The sequence below is a fragment of the Neospora caninum genome, chromosome II (genome assembly GCF_000208865.1).
Source record: "Neospora caninum Liverpool complete genome, chromosome II".
Taxonomy (NCBI): domain Eukaryota; phylum Apicomplexa; class Conoidasida; order Eucoccidiorida; family Sarcocystidae; genus Neospora; species Neospora caninum.
The window spans coordinates 320,750-334,312 of NC_018387.1; the positions used below are offsets into that span (position 1 = coordinate 320,750).

Below are 13,563 nucleotides of genomic sequence, written 5' to 3' on the forward strand. Positions count from 1 at the left end.
GTTTAGTGGGTAGGTTCTGGGGTCTTCTTCGAAGACAAGCTGTTCGGAAGAAGAGAACGCACGAGGAACGAGTTGTGTGTCAAGTAAATTCTCTGTGTGTGGTCACCTCCAAAGAAGGCGCGGTGTCCGTTTGGAGTCGCTCAGGCAAAAATGCGACAGGCGCGCATCTGACTAGCGTAACGAGGTGAAAAAGCATACATCATCCTACCCTGACTCTATCGGAGGCTTTTGCCCCAGTCTTCTTGAAGAAAACCTCGCGAAGCACAGAACAAGACTGAGAAATATAGGGGGGAAAGGCTCTGCTTTGGTGCTTCCGTAGATTCGCTCTGTGGCGAAGGCATCTGAACAGCCGGAGATATAGAGGAAAGCAGACGCGTTTTCCTACCCGGAAAGCGTTGCCTCAGCAAATGAAACGCCTCAGCAACTTTGGAAACTCAAAACTGGGCAGACGAAGTTGCTGCCGGAGACATATTGCGAGAGCTGCGGAACCGGTAGATGTAGCGCCTTTTTGAGGGGTCCAACTGCGCGAGCAGGCGAGTTTTGGGTTTTGGAAAGAGCGCCTATGCTGTCGGAAAAACTGGACAAGTCGATGCGCCGAGAAGGAGAATTGCGCAGAGCTCCGAATGGACTTGTGTGGCACGGCGGGGGCGAACGGGGCCCGGGAGAGAGAGAGCATCGAGGGTAAGGAGCGGACAGCGAAAAGACCGTTTGACCTGGATGGCAGGGCAAAAGAAGAAGGACACTCCTTTTTGTATGACGCCTAATAATAAGAAGAAAAGGCTCGGAAGATGCACGGACGAGACGGAAGATCGGCTAACCGGCAGTCGACAAGAAACTGGTCAACGGCGGTTTCTTGGTGTGACAGCGCGCACGAAAAACAGCGCGATCACCAGGCTCACGCGGACAAATGGAGAGGCTAATGCCTTTACCTCGGAGACGACAAAAGGTGAAAAGTCGTCAGGAGAGGGTGATTGCTCTATTCAGTAAACGCGAGAGATTTTACGATTACTCGCGCCGGAGAAAGCATGAGGGGTATGCAAGGGCGGTTCGATAGCTGCGTTGTCCTCACCTGCTAGCACGCAGCTCGCTGCTCTCGTCCTGAGTGGTGAATTCCCTCGAGTCAAAGGCGATTCCTGGTCCAACGCAGGAACCGCTTAGCTATCCGAGTTCCACATTAAAGGGTGGTCACGCCTGGAACAAACAAAAATGGAAATCCGTGGCGCGCCGGCTTTTCTCCAATCTAGTAGCTCGATCGAAGCTCCACAGGCTCGACCTGAATAGCACAGAGCGGCGTATAATCGACAGGGGACGCGCGCAGGGACACGGAGCAAGACTTGCTTGCATGGTGGTGTATGCCGTGGCAGCGCTGCCGTCACTTGTAGATGTTCGCACACCTTTTTTCGTCGTTGGGATCATTTCCCATTAGAAAGCACAGCCCTTCAGGACGATCCATGCAAACGGACATCGCGTTCTGAGAGTCTCCAGAGAGGTACCGTAACCGTTCACTTTTGGGAGGGACAGGCAGGGAAATGTGGACTACGCCACAAAAGTCGGTTAGCTGTTTCACACGGGGCGAGGACAGGCAACCGTAGCACGCGCTTCGGTAGCAAAGAAAGCAAAGAGCAGCGGCAACTGTCAAGGTTCCTCAGATAGACCGCTGCTTTCGGCTTCCTTGAGAACGTACCAGCTTAGGTAATCGATCACGGAAGAAAAAACCTGAAAGAGAGGCTACTACACTGACCCACTTGCGGAAAGGAAGTGAGAGGCATCTGCGGGCGAGGTCGAACAGGATCCCTTGGTACAGGACGCAGGGAAAAACGAAGAAAGCATTCTGTTCCGGGAACACAAAAACAGCCGTGTCGTGCGAATGCCTTTGTTTCTCGATTCCCATGTGACAAAGCAACAAAGCCCCGCGTCCGTGCATGACCTCGTGTTTCTAGCGGGGCAAGACGAAAATCTCCACAGCTGCAGCGTGGGCGTAAAAACTTCAGGAGGGTTCCCCGACAGGATGTTTCTGTGTTTGCGCAGGACACGCGCACATGCACGGAGCCTTTCATGTGGTTGGGAGTGTGCGTATGTATACTGGAGGCAAGAAGTGCACTCGCTTCGGGTCTCCGATGACTACTCGACTCATTGTGTCGTAGAGCCGTTTCACTGTCAAAGCGTGACCCAGTTCTCTGCCGCCAGGTATTATCTGGAACCGCTGCCGCGTTACGTTTCAGGGAACAGATGTTGGAAGCAAATGTCTCTGCGGTATATCGGAGCATAGCCCCTGTGCAGAACTCCCTCTCTTTGACGCAAGTCGTTACGGGTGCGTTCTACAGAAATTCCCTCCCATCTTGGGGAGACAGGCTGTTCGAAAAAAAGCACCGCTGGACACGCACGAACTGCGCGCACACTGCTTCCTCCACTCCACACGGCGGCTCTCTCCCTCTCGCCCAGACGAACGCGGGGACAGATCTCCACTTCTTTACGACAGAACTGCATACTACTTTCACTACCCCTCTCTCCTCTCCGTTGCTGAGAGCGGAAGAGGGGATGCACGAGCAAACACATGGGACACGAGACTGTCATGAACGTTTCATCGTCCTCTCTGGGTCAAGCAGGACGAAACTGCACACTACGACGGTTAGATTTTAATGCGGCCTAGTGTTTTTTACCAGTTAAACCGAACTAGCACGCATCTTGAAAATCTGGAAAGCTCATCCCTCTCTCTGTTCAAGGCCGACATCTCTCACGGCCAGTGTATGGCCAACTTCGTACATTGCGTCACCGCGCCCGCTGCTGGCCCATGGGGCAAACCCATTCTCTACTGCACACGCGCGACTGCAGCTCCACACCATCGTCCCTCCTCGTCGGCCGTACCCTCATGTTCGGCGTCATATTCACGAGGCGTGTCGCACAGTCAAACGGGGTGAAAATCCTTCCCAGATGCGGCGCTCGCACGCGCGCAACTCCGAAAACGCAACCCAAAAAACCACGGCAGTCTCTCCGCTAACAAGGGACACCCTCTCAGCCGTGCGTCTTGGTCTACCAAACCCCGCTCCCACCGTCTTCACACTGCATGCACATCACTGCGGCTTCCACATAGAATGCAACAGACGATAGAGCAAGCGCTTCTGGGGCGAAGGCCGCCTCTGGGGACGCCTCGTGCACGCTGTGCACCGCCCCAGACGCCAGCAAAAATCGGTGAGAACTGCTATACAAGCGGAAACTGATGGTTGAGGATCCACACTGCAGCTAGCCATCGAGTCACCTCTGCCCGGTCTGCACTACTACAGGCGATAATCACGATCCACGCATCAAGACACTTCAAAACGAAGGAGACGCGATACAGCTGCCATTCCTGGTCAACTCCGCAATCACGAATACGCACCAGAGCTCCTGGATAAGAAAAAATGTTACCGAGTTCTGTGCACCGCATTTGTACCAACTGCGTGTAGGTCACCGAGAAGCTACTGCGCACATCTGCCCGGCTTTTTGCCGGTGGCTGTCCATTCGAAAAAAACACTGGTTCCCTTCGATCATATCGACACCTTCTGCACACGACGGATCTACGCTACGCAGAAAAACCGTTCCCTAGCTTTTCTGCTGGGAACCGCCTAATCCTGAAGAACGCCTCTGCGGACTCCGCGGGCGTTCACGTCCCGGATTTCGCGGAGCCTGTGTCCTATGGGTTAGAATCACCACCTCTCGAGGTGTTTTTTCCCCGCACCCGTCTCTACGCATTCAGCGGCCTGTCGTACCGAGTTCCCAAACGCGTTTCTCCCGATTCGCGAGTGCTCCTCGTCGACAGCCCGCTCCTGCTCGTTCTAATGCTTCCTAGATCGTTCCCCCGGTGGGATCTCCACCTTCCTCCAGGAACGCCCTGACAGCCTGTTTCTCGTCGCCGCGAGGGGGACACCCACACGCTGACCCCACGCGACGAGGAACCCATCTGGAGTGTTTTTCACGAGGGTCAAACGCCCCAGCTTGAGACGCGTCAGGTCGCCTCTACGGGGAACAAGTCTCCACACAAGCCCTCTCTCACATGCGCACTGACACATCTTGCTGGGAAGTTCGGCTCTCGCCAGGCGCCTGCATCCACTGAGAACCAGCCTCCCTGTCCTCCGCCTCTTCCCACTGCGATCCGAGGTCATCTGTCTCGGCCCTTTCCAAAAAAGACGCGGCGGCGGCTACAACTGCCTCTTCGCCGACCGCTTGAAACATTTCAATCATCAACTCGACGCATGCTGCAGTCGTGCGCGAGTCTTCACTGCCGCACGTCTTCTCCCCCGCCTCCTCGTCCTCAACGTTTCCACCTGCATCGCTAAGCGCACCCTCCAAGCACATCGTCTTGCTCCCACTCAAATCGATTGTCAGCGGCGGATGAGCACCGACCGCCCTCCCATCCGGAGTTCCCTCGGATGCCGGAGACGTCTCCGCAGCCCCGCCGAGAAGCGACGAGACATCGGAGGCCAGAAGTGACGCCTCTCCGCAGTCGCCGCCTTTCTCTGGGCAAGTGATGCTCCCGGACCACCCTGACAAGATCCGGCTCGCGACGGGAGACAAATCGTAGGTAGACGTCGTTGTCGACGAGGCCCGAGAGAACGATCCAGCTGTGCACACAGTCGATCGGCTCGAGAAACGCCGGAGAGACGACAGAGACGTCGCACCCGACCCCACTCGCGACAGCACTGAGCCGCGCCCCCACGCGGGCCCTGCGCCAGGTTTCCCGTCTGCTTCGGCGCCATCTTCCGCGTTCCCTGTGGGCTCCACGATTCCGCTCAAAGCATCGGCTGCACTCATATCATGGCCTGACACGAGCGTCGGTTCGCTCTCCTCAGGCAGAAGCGACAAGTCGTTTGAAAAACCCACGACTCCCACTCGGGCTTCTTCTCCGCCCTTTTGGTCTCGAACCTCCACACCTGCGACGCGCGCCCCTGCCTCGACCGACTCGACGCCAGCCTGCGTTGCGCCTGAGGGAGTTCCCCCTGGGTCACCAAAGACGGCGCTCCGCTCGCCCTCGTGCTTGCCCACCTGAAGGCTCCCCGCGCCGCACGCATGCGCCCTGTGTGAATACAACTCGGTCGCCGGAACTTGCCGCGGATCTGCAGACAACGAAAGAGGCGGTGGCGGTTCGGTCGAAGAACACAAAACGGGTTCCCGGCCGGACACGTGACTCACGCAACGCTGCTCGTTCACCTCCGAAGGCGTCGCCTCGCCGGACTGCTGCTTGGCGGGGGGTTCCACAGACTGTCCACGCATTTCCTCTGGGTCGTCCGGCCCTTCCAGAGTCCGGTCCAGAACGCGTGCATCCACTGATTTGGAAGGCTCGACTTCCGAGACGTCTCCACTCGGCGCAGACACCGGCGCGGAACCTGCCGCCAACCGATCCGGTTCGCGCCACTGCAGTGCTTCTTCGATGTCTTTTATGCCGCAGGGAATGCCCAGTAGGAACTGGAGCTTCCGTCGTTTCCGCATGTGCTCCTCGTCGACCCCGTTCTCCTTGCTCTCCTGTCCACTTCCTCCGAACGCGCCGTCAGCCACGCCAGATTTCCCTGCCGCAGCCGCCGCAGCCGCCGCAGCCGCCGCGTCAGGCAGAGCTCCTGACACCGTGCGTTTATTCCTGGGCACTGGATTCCCTGTGCAGGCCTGTAACACCTGTTCCGCCGCGCGTTCCTCTCCCCCGCCCGCATACCCTCCGTGGGGAAGCATGCCTGCTATCAGGCACTCAAGGGAAGAGAGGTTCACTCCGGCTTCGCTGCGTTCCGTCTTCTTCCACCCGCGGGGATCTCCCAGGCGGGCGTTTCTCGCAAATTCCTTGGCCAGAACCGCTGCTTGAATCGGCGAGCAGAGAGGCGGTTTCTCGGCCCCAGCCGCCGAGCTCTTGCTCCACGCGTTTGGCTCTGGAAGCCCTTGGCCGCGCTCCATCCTGGAGTGTCTCTGTCGCCAGGCGCCTCGTGACGGGGCGTGCATGAAGCCCGACCGCCTTTCGTCCGTGTCGCCAACTCGCGATTCGTTCGCCAGGGGCAGATACAGCCCTTTGCCTTTCGCCGACGATCCCGGCACCGTCGAACTCTCTCTGTGTCCTTCAACACGCGCGGCCTGACCCGCTTCGGACGCGAGTTGTGAACCGCTCCGCGGCCTCGCGGGACTGTCTTCCTCGGCCGCGCAGCCTTCGCTCGAGACCGCCGAGGGTGGGGAGTTCGTCCCCGCTCGCTCGGCCGAAGACGTCCGCAGCGAGTGGCGCGCGGATCGGCCACCATTCAGCTGGCCTTTCTTCTGGCCTTCGATGCGACTCCGGAGAACGGCTGCAGCCGCCGCATGCAACGCGTCGAGCTGTCGTTGAGTGGCGTCGGGCGCAGACGGCGCGTGCCCGCTGTGGATCGCCCCACGCTGGTAGGTCCCCGCGGAGCCGGAAGATCGCCTTCCTGGTTCGTCGGGATGCTTTTCGCGCCGCGAAGTCTCTTTCGCCCTGCGGTGGCCGTTTCGCGAGTTCGGCGCCACAGACGGGCTCCGGCGTGAACCCCCCGACCGCGCACGCACCAAACTGCCTGGACCTTTCCCGCCTTTCGCCACTCGACTGTCGAAAGACTCGGGGACTTGGTTGCCGCTGGTCTTCCCTGCGCTCGCGGGCTTTGCAAGGCCGGGAACGCTCTCCAGATGCGCCTGCCGCCGAACCACCGTCCTGGAGGGAAACGGCGAAGACAGGCGCGCGTTCAAAGAAGCGACTCGGGCTTCCGCCAGCGAGCGAATCGGAGCGCAGCCAGTCTGGGCGGACTGCAGCGACGGCTGCCCCCGCACACCCTTTTTCACGTTCGTCTCTCGAGTCTGCAGCGCCGCTCTCTGCGCGCCGCCCTCGTCGGTTCGGACCTGCCTCGCCCCCGGCCTGGGGCCGTGCAGCTCTGGGCGAGAGGCGCCGACGCCGCCGGGACCCCACATGCTTGGCTCTGCACCATCACCCGACCGGGACAGGGCTGTGACTGTCTCCACGCGTCCTGGACCGTCTTGGAAAACTGCGTCCCCCCTGCCGTCGTAGCACGACTTTGCCCACGACCCTACGCCGAAGCCGTCGGTGCTGCCGGTCGCCGCTTCGAGACTTCCTGTCGCCGTCCTGTCGTGTGCGGAGCCCGTTCGCAGTGGACAGCCCGTCTCTTCTTGAGGCGACCTGGACTGCCCGAGCAATTTATGGAGTTCCAGGCTCGCCTGCACTGACTGTTCGTTCGCGCTTCCCAGCGGACTGTCCATCGTCGACACTCTCGACGGCCCCAGGACACGGTCTGTGTCTGACCGCGCCCCCGGCGACGTCGGAGTCTCTGAGGCTCTGCCGCGAGCTCTCTCGTCTGCCTGGCCGCGGAGCGTCTCAAGCAGGGACTCCAGAACCGTCCGCGGCCACGACTCGAGAAGCGTTCCGTTCCCGCTGCCAGCCGCCACGCCCCTGTCGGTAGCGTCTCCGTGCTGGAAGTCCGCTCCGACGCGACTCTCCCATGCGTCGCGATTTCCGCCGCGCCTCTCGCCGTCCACTGCGCCTGGGTGGAACGCGTTCTTCCAAGCCCGCTCCGGCGTCGCACTCTCTGCCTTCGCCTGCTTGCTGCCTTGCTTCTCGGGAATCCACCCCAGGAAAAGGAAAGTGTCTTCGCACGCGTCCGCCAGGGCGACAGCAGCCGCCGCCGTCTCCCGCGGGCCGAGACGAAAGGGACGTCCCTGCGTCGCGCGCGGCACCTGCGGCGAGCGAGGGTTCGCCCGACACGTCGAAAAAGCCGCGCGACTCGAACCGCTCAAGGGCCCGTTCACGGCGCCTGCGAGCTCGGGTCTGCGCGCGCAAGCTGCGTACGCCTTCTCCACCGCGTCGCCGCCAGCGAACACGCCGTGAGCACGGTCCGAGTCACCGAGCCTTCCCCGCCCGCCGCCCGAGCAGCTCGCCTCTGCTGCAGCACGCATCCAACTGGAGAACCGACCGCCGCCTGCGGCACTGTGAAACCCATCACGCTCGCCCCTCCAGCAGCCCCAAGCGATCTGGTCGCTTCTCTCCAGCGGCCGCGCCCCGCCTCTGCTCGGCGCCCCACACCCTGGCCCGCTCAGCCCCGGGCAGTGCACAGCCAGCGAGTCCCCCTGCGCGCTCGTCCCCTCGCGTCCCCAAAAAGTCGCGGCACTCCCCCAGCCACACGCCGCTGCCTCCTTCGGGCATCCTCCCGTTCTCCACTCTTTGGTGCTCGACGGCGAGCCGCACTTGACCGCATGCGCGCTGCATCCACACACTCTCGGTCGGGGCGCACAGGAGCAGTGTCGCGCCGGGAAGCAAGCCTGGAGTGCTTCCTCTCTCCAGGCCTCGCCCGTGGAGGTCTCCGGATGACTCCTCTTCCCCGCTTGCAGGCCGTTCGCCGGCGAGGCGGCGCCTGGCGTCGACTGCGGGCGCGACACGGTCTCCGACGCGTTCGTGCACCCTGGGTACTGGCGCTTGCGTGAATCCGAAGAACCCGCAACCGACAGAGAACAGGGCGCTTCCCGTTGAACGTTCTCGGCACCTGTACCGACAGCCAAACTGTCGCCGTCTTCTCCCGAGCCGGGACACGTGGACTCCGGAGACGCCGAGCCACAGCAGTGGCGGTCTCTGCCGTCGATGCCGCCGCCCGCAGAGCGCGGAGTCGACAGAGCAGGATGGGAAAGATCGACGCTTTGGAGCTCGATCGCGGCCGCCGTGGCCGCCTCAGCCGCCACGACTGAGACGAAAACGTCCTCGTCAATGCTTGATGTCTGTGCACACACACAGCACAAAAACAGAGGGTCGCGAAACAAATCTGGTGAGAACGCGCTAGGGCCCGTCTTGGTAAGGGCGTCATCTCCAGCAGCTGAGAGCCGGAACTCTATCGTGTACGCCAAACGCGAGGAAAGAAAACTCTGCATCTGCAAAACCAGCCTTTTCGACACAAAGCTGTCTCCGGCGACAGCCCTTTTGTTTTTTCTCGTTTGGTGCCCCGCAGGTGTCCTTCTTACCCGAACGAGGCGCGACCCCGGCGATGACGCAGCGCGAGGCGTGGCTTCCCCGGATCCTTCTTGCAGACCTGTCGGACTCCCGTCCTCTCCGGTTCGCCGTAAGACGAGGCGCGGTCTGAGCCGCTGGTTCCCGTTCCCTGCATGCGTCGAGCACTCTCGATTCAGCACCTGCGCGGAGAGTGCACGCCCTGCCGGCTCCGCCGCGTTCTCTGGAAGGGTGCGCGGTTCTTTCTCTTCACGAACTCCAGGCTCGACCGCCGCGTTTGGCCTCCGCGCCTGCCTCGCATCTGCCTCCTTCGTTTGCTCCATTTCCGCCGACGGCCTTTCCGCGGACGTCCCCCCGTCTTCCTCCTCTTCTCTGGACACCTCGGGGCTTCCTACCGTCTCTGTTCCCGAGGCGTGCCTCGCTTTCACTGAGTCTTGGCAATCCACGAGACGCTGTTCTCCCCCGCGAGCTCGCGGCACGCTCCCCTCCACCGTTTCCACACCTGGGCTCTGCATTGATTTTTGAACACCATGAACCTCGGGTCCAAACTGCGTGGCGTCAGTCGCTGTTTTTGAGTCCGGGAACTTCTTCTCCAGGTCGTTTGCTTCATTCGCGTGCGCCGCACCCCCCGAGGAAACCCGCGTTTCTCCGCCGACCCTCTGAACAATGCGACATCCTTCCGCTGGGGTTTCGGCCCCAGTCGCTGCATGCGCTGCTGCTTTGTCTTTCACCACGAAACAGTCGTTCCGCTCGAATGCCGTTCCGGCCCTCGCCCTGGGTGTATCGTCGACGAGCTCTGCGCTGTCTCCCTCGGTCCACGCGCCTTTCAGCACGCACAGCTTCTTCGTCTCGCTCGGCGACTTGTCTTGCTCGACAGAAGTGCTTTCCTGGTCACTCAGTTCATGGCCTGCCTGGAGCGCGAGGGTTGTCGGCGAAAACTGCTCCCGCGCCTCCTCCACGGACGCGCTGTCCGAGAATACGCCGGTGGAGGCTGCGGTGTCGCTGCCTGGAGGCGAGAGGTCCTCGTCTTTGTCTTTCGACTTTCGCTCCTGGGAGAGACGAGCGGGGTCGTCGGGCACGTGCTCCGCCGCAGACTCCCGACTGCGCGCCACATCTTTCGCGACATCGCAAGCGCGACGTAGTTTCTGCAGACTGGGCGTTGCGACCGGCAGCATGGTTTGCCCAAGACGCTCAAACATTTTCCACAGAGTCTTCCCGAGTCCGACCTAGAGCCGCCCGCCGCCGCTGTTACCCCGAAGGCCGCAAGCGGCGTCCTGCGCGGCTTCGACGCACACACGCCAAAGAAAACGGGGACCGTCTGCTGGACTCGACTGTGTGCACCCTGGAAAAAACGGAAAAAACTCCTGGCCAACTTGCCAGCGGAGTGCCCACGAAAACGAAGGCTCTTGTCCTTTTCGTCTGGATTCTGTGCACCGCCCGCCGAGCACGCGTTTTTTCGTTCTTGGGACAGTCGGCAGGACGCTGAGCACCGCACAGCCGCTCTGTGAACGCTAGGTCGCGACTTCCAGTCGACTTTCCTCGAAACCATTCCCACAAGAAAACTTCCCGTTCTACCCCCAGGAGGGGTGTCCTCACTAGACACCTGGATTCTCTCGGCAGGTCACTGCACTGGATACCCGCGCGCTGGGTTCCTGCCCCTCGATGAGTCGACCGATGTTCTAAAGCTCCGACGGACGAATGCGAGAGTCGCGGAACGGGACCGACGGAGTATGACGGAAGCACGCGAGAAGCTTTGACTGATCCGAAACGTTTCAAAGCGGCTATTACCTGCTCTTTTCCCGCGAGAAGGTGGTCAGGGACCGGAGCCGGCTGGGTCCCCCGGTCCGGGACTCCCAACGCACACACACCGGAAGTGTTGAGGTAAAAAACGCGAACAGAAGAAAAAAAGACGAATGCACACTCTTTGTCGGGGCTTCGTCCACACTGCACGGGGTTCTGCTCACAATCACGGACACGGCGACTGTCGGGTTGCCCCAACGGCTGAGTTTTCCCGGTGACACGCGATGACCCTTTCGCAGCGGAAAGAAGACACCGTACCAATCGCAGAAAGCGAATGCGAAACTACGAAAAAGAGAAGGGGAAAAAGGCCTGTCTCTTCTCTACCGCGTCACCTGGACGGCAGTTCTCCTCCCGCGAGAGGACCTCGAGAGAAAGGCACAATCGGGAGACATGAGGGGTTGGACATACGCGAAAATCGAGGGGACATCGGGTTTGAAAAAGAGACGCCCCCCACGCGATTCACCCGCCAGTGATACACGCGCGTGGAGGTGGCTAGACGACGCAATCGCGTCGCCGACTTTTTCTCGCGAGCAGGCGTCCGCCGCGAACCTGAGCGGTTCGGCCTTTTCGGCAACGAAAGAAATCCACACGAGTCACGCCCGCCGGGGGCTGAAACCATGAAAACGCTTCACGCCGGGAACTCTCGCTTCTCCCCCGACGGCGCGCTCGCCTTGCAGCTGAATGGCTTTCTCGGGCAAAACCAGCTGCGGCACTGGACGACGCCCAGCGAAGCAAACGGTGTGCAAACGAACTCGGCCAGAAGGAACGCGCAATGCGTTGCGGCGCCCGACCGAAAAGTGGAAACGGCGTCGTGGCTGGCGACCGCAGTTTTCTCCGGAAACAGCAAGCAAACGCAGAAAAAAGCCTTTTCCTGCCTGGTGACTCTCGAGATTCGCCACGCAACACACCACTGGCCCCACACACTTCACCACCTTTCCTCTCTGTGTGCTCTCCCCCGAATTCGGCGTCTGTTTGCGTGCGGACGGAGACCCTCTCGGCATGGCATCCACCCGCCCTCTTTTCTCCCGGCGTCTCCGACGGGCGCGAGGTCGGTGTCGAGTAGACACCCTGAGACGGGCTGAAAACGCGAACGATGCACGCAGAGAGACCGAGAATTAGGAGCGCCTTTTGTGACCCGTGTCCTGCACACAGCGGTAAACACAAACGGCAGAAACGGGAAGGCGCAACAGACGCGCACAAAACGGTGGACAGGCGAAAACTGCGCAACGTCGGCTCTTGGATCGGCCACGCAGCTCGTAACACACACCGGGGGGTGCGTCCACGAATCGAGACGCGCGTCGAGGAGTTCTCTCGGGGCTGTCGGCGAAGACCCGACGCCAGAAAGAGAGCGCCCTGAAAGATCGCGGCGAACAACAGGCGACCTGCGCGCCTGTCGTACTCCAGCTGTTGGTGAATTTCGGGGGTGGGGGGAAGGGGGGGAGGTGTTGACGTCTTTCGGATCGCGCAGAATGAAGAGTCGCGGATTCGTGGTGAGATCAGAGAATTTCACACCATTCGGGGGATAGCAGGTGGACACAAAGCAGTGGCGAAGAAGAACTCAATCGCGAGCGAAAGATCTGCGTTCGTTAAACGAGGCTGTGCCGAGCCTGCCGCGCAAGGCGGTGGAGTGACGCAGTCGCCTCTCTGTTCGCGAACAGGTCAGCCGCGGCAGTTTGTGGCGAGGATCCTCGTTTCCGCGTTGCACGCTGGTGTAGACGACCGGGGCGCGGATATTTGACGGTTGGAAGCGCAGCCAATTGTGCACGAGAAGGGGAGAAAGGCGTTGAGAGAGAGAGGAAGACGCAAGAGGTGTCGACAGTGTGTGCCGAGACCGGATGTGACCGCTTGCCAGCGATTATGTGCCACGATCTTGCCACTGTATGGATGCTTCCGCGTGCCTCGTGGGCGAGCGTCGTGGAGAGGAATGCTCTGGAAGAAACCGCCGCAAAAGTTGGCTGATCTCGGAGGGGCGCCGTCTTCGTCTTGAGAATTTATTGAAACGTGAGAGATATTCCTGAAACGCGTGTGTCGCTGGAGGGTGATTTGGGACTGGGAGGAGGTCGTGGCGCCGGCCAACCACTGGCGCTCGGAGATTTTGTAATTATTAGCGGCAAAGTGTGCGTAGCAGGTTGGCAGACTTGGAACTATTGGAGCGAACACACTAGCAGAGCCTCTGGACTGCCAGAGAAAAAGGGGTAAAGACGTGGATCGCGGGAGGCACGGGACTCTGCGGCTACACAGACTGCGCCCCGCACTGGGGGACGGAGGTCCGGTGCGGTGCTTTCCGCTCAAAGGACGAAAGGATAGGTTTCGAGCGTGTGTGTGGCCGTTACGAGAAACGGATGGATTCATTCGCACACAATAACGCCGCGGAACTCTACAGCCGCACGGCCGGAACCGCACCCCTTAGCCGCGAACAAATGGCGAGCCAAAAGACTGGAATTGAGCATATACACAACCTGTCCAAATCCCTTGTTGCAACCCCCACGTGTGTGGAACAACGCGGTGCACACAACAGAAGACACGCGACACGGAGTGGACAGACGAGGCCTGGTCGGTCGTCTCAAGCTTGCCGGATCGTGCCTACCGAACGACTAAACAAGAACGAAAACACACACATCAGTGTGCAGTGTAGGCGCAAACCGTTCCTCGTAATATGAGAAGTGTAGCGGGAATATCGGGAGACACAGACGTGAGAATACGGAAACTGGCAGCTCTCGTCAGCCGCGAACCGACGTTCGAGACAGAGAACGGTGCACAATCGACCGTCGGCTGTGGAGGTTCTCTGGGGGGAGGTGGGG

At 60.6% G+C, this 13,563-nt stretch overlaps 1 protein-coding gene across 1 annotated transcript; it reads right to left on the reverse strand.

Annotated features, from left to right (window-relative positions):
* Positions 1-4,026: 4,026 nt before the first annotated feature.
* Positions 4,027-10,137, reverse strand: NCLIV_004940 (proteophosphoglycan ppg4, related; the record flags this gene model as incomplete). The annotated part of the gene is made up of 2 exons (XM_003880004.1): positions 4,027-8,736; positions 8,977-10,137. 2 exons carry the CDS (start codon positions 10,135-10,137, stop codon positions 4,027-4,029), a joined length of 5,871 nt encoding a protein of 1,956 aa, XP_003880053.1.
* Between the last annotated feature and the right edge of the window lie 3,426 nt (positions 10,138-13,563).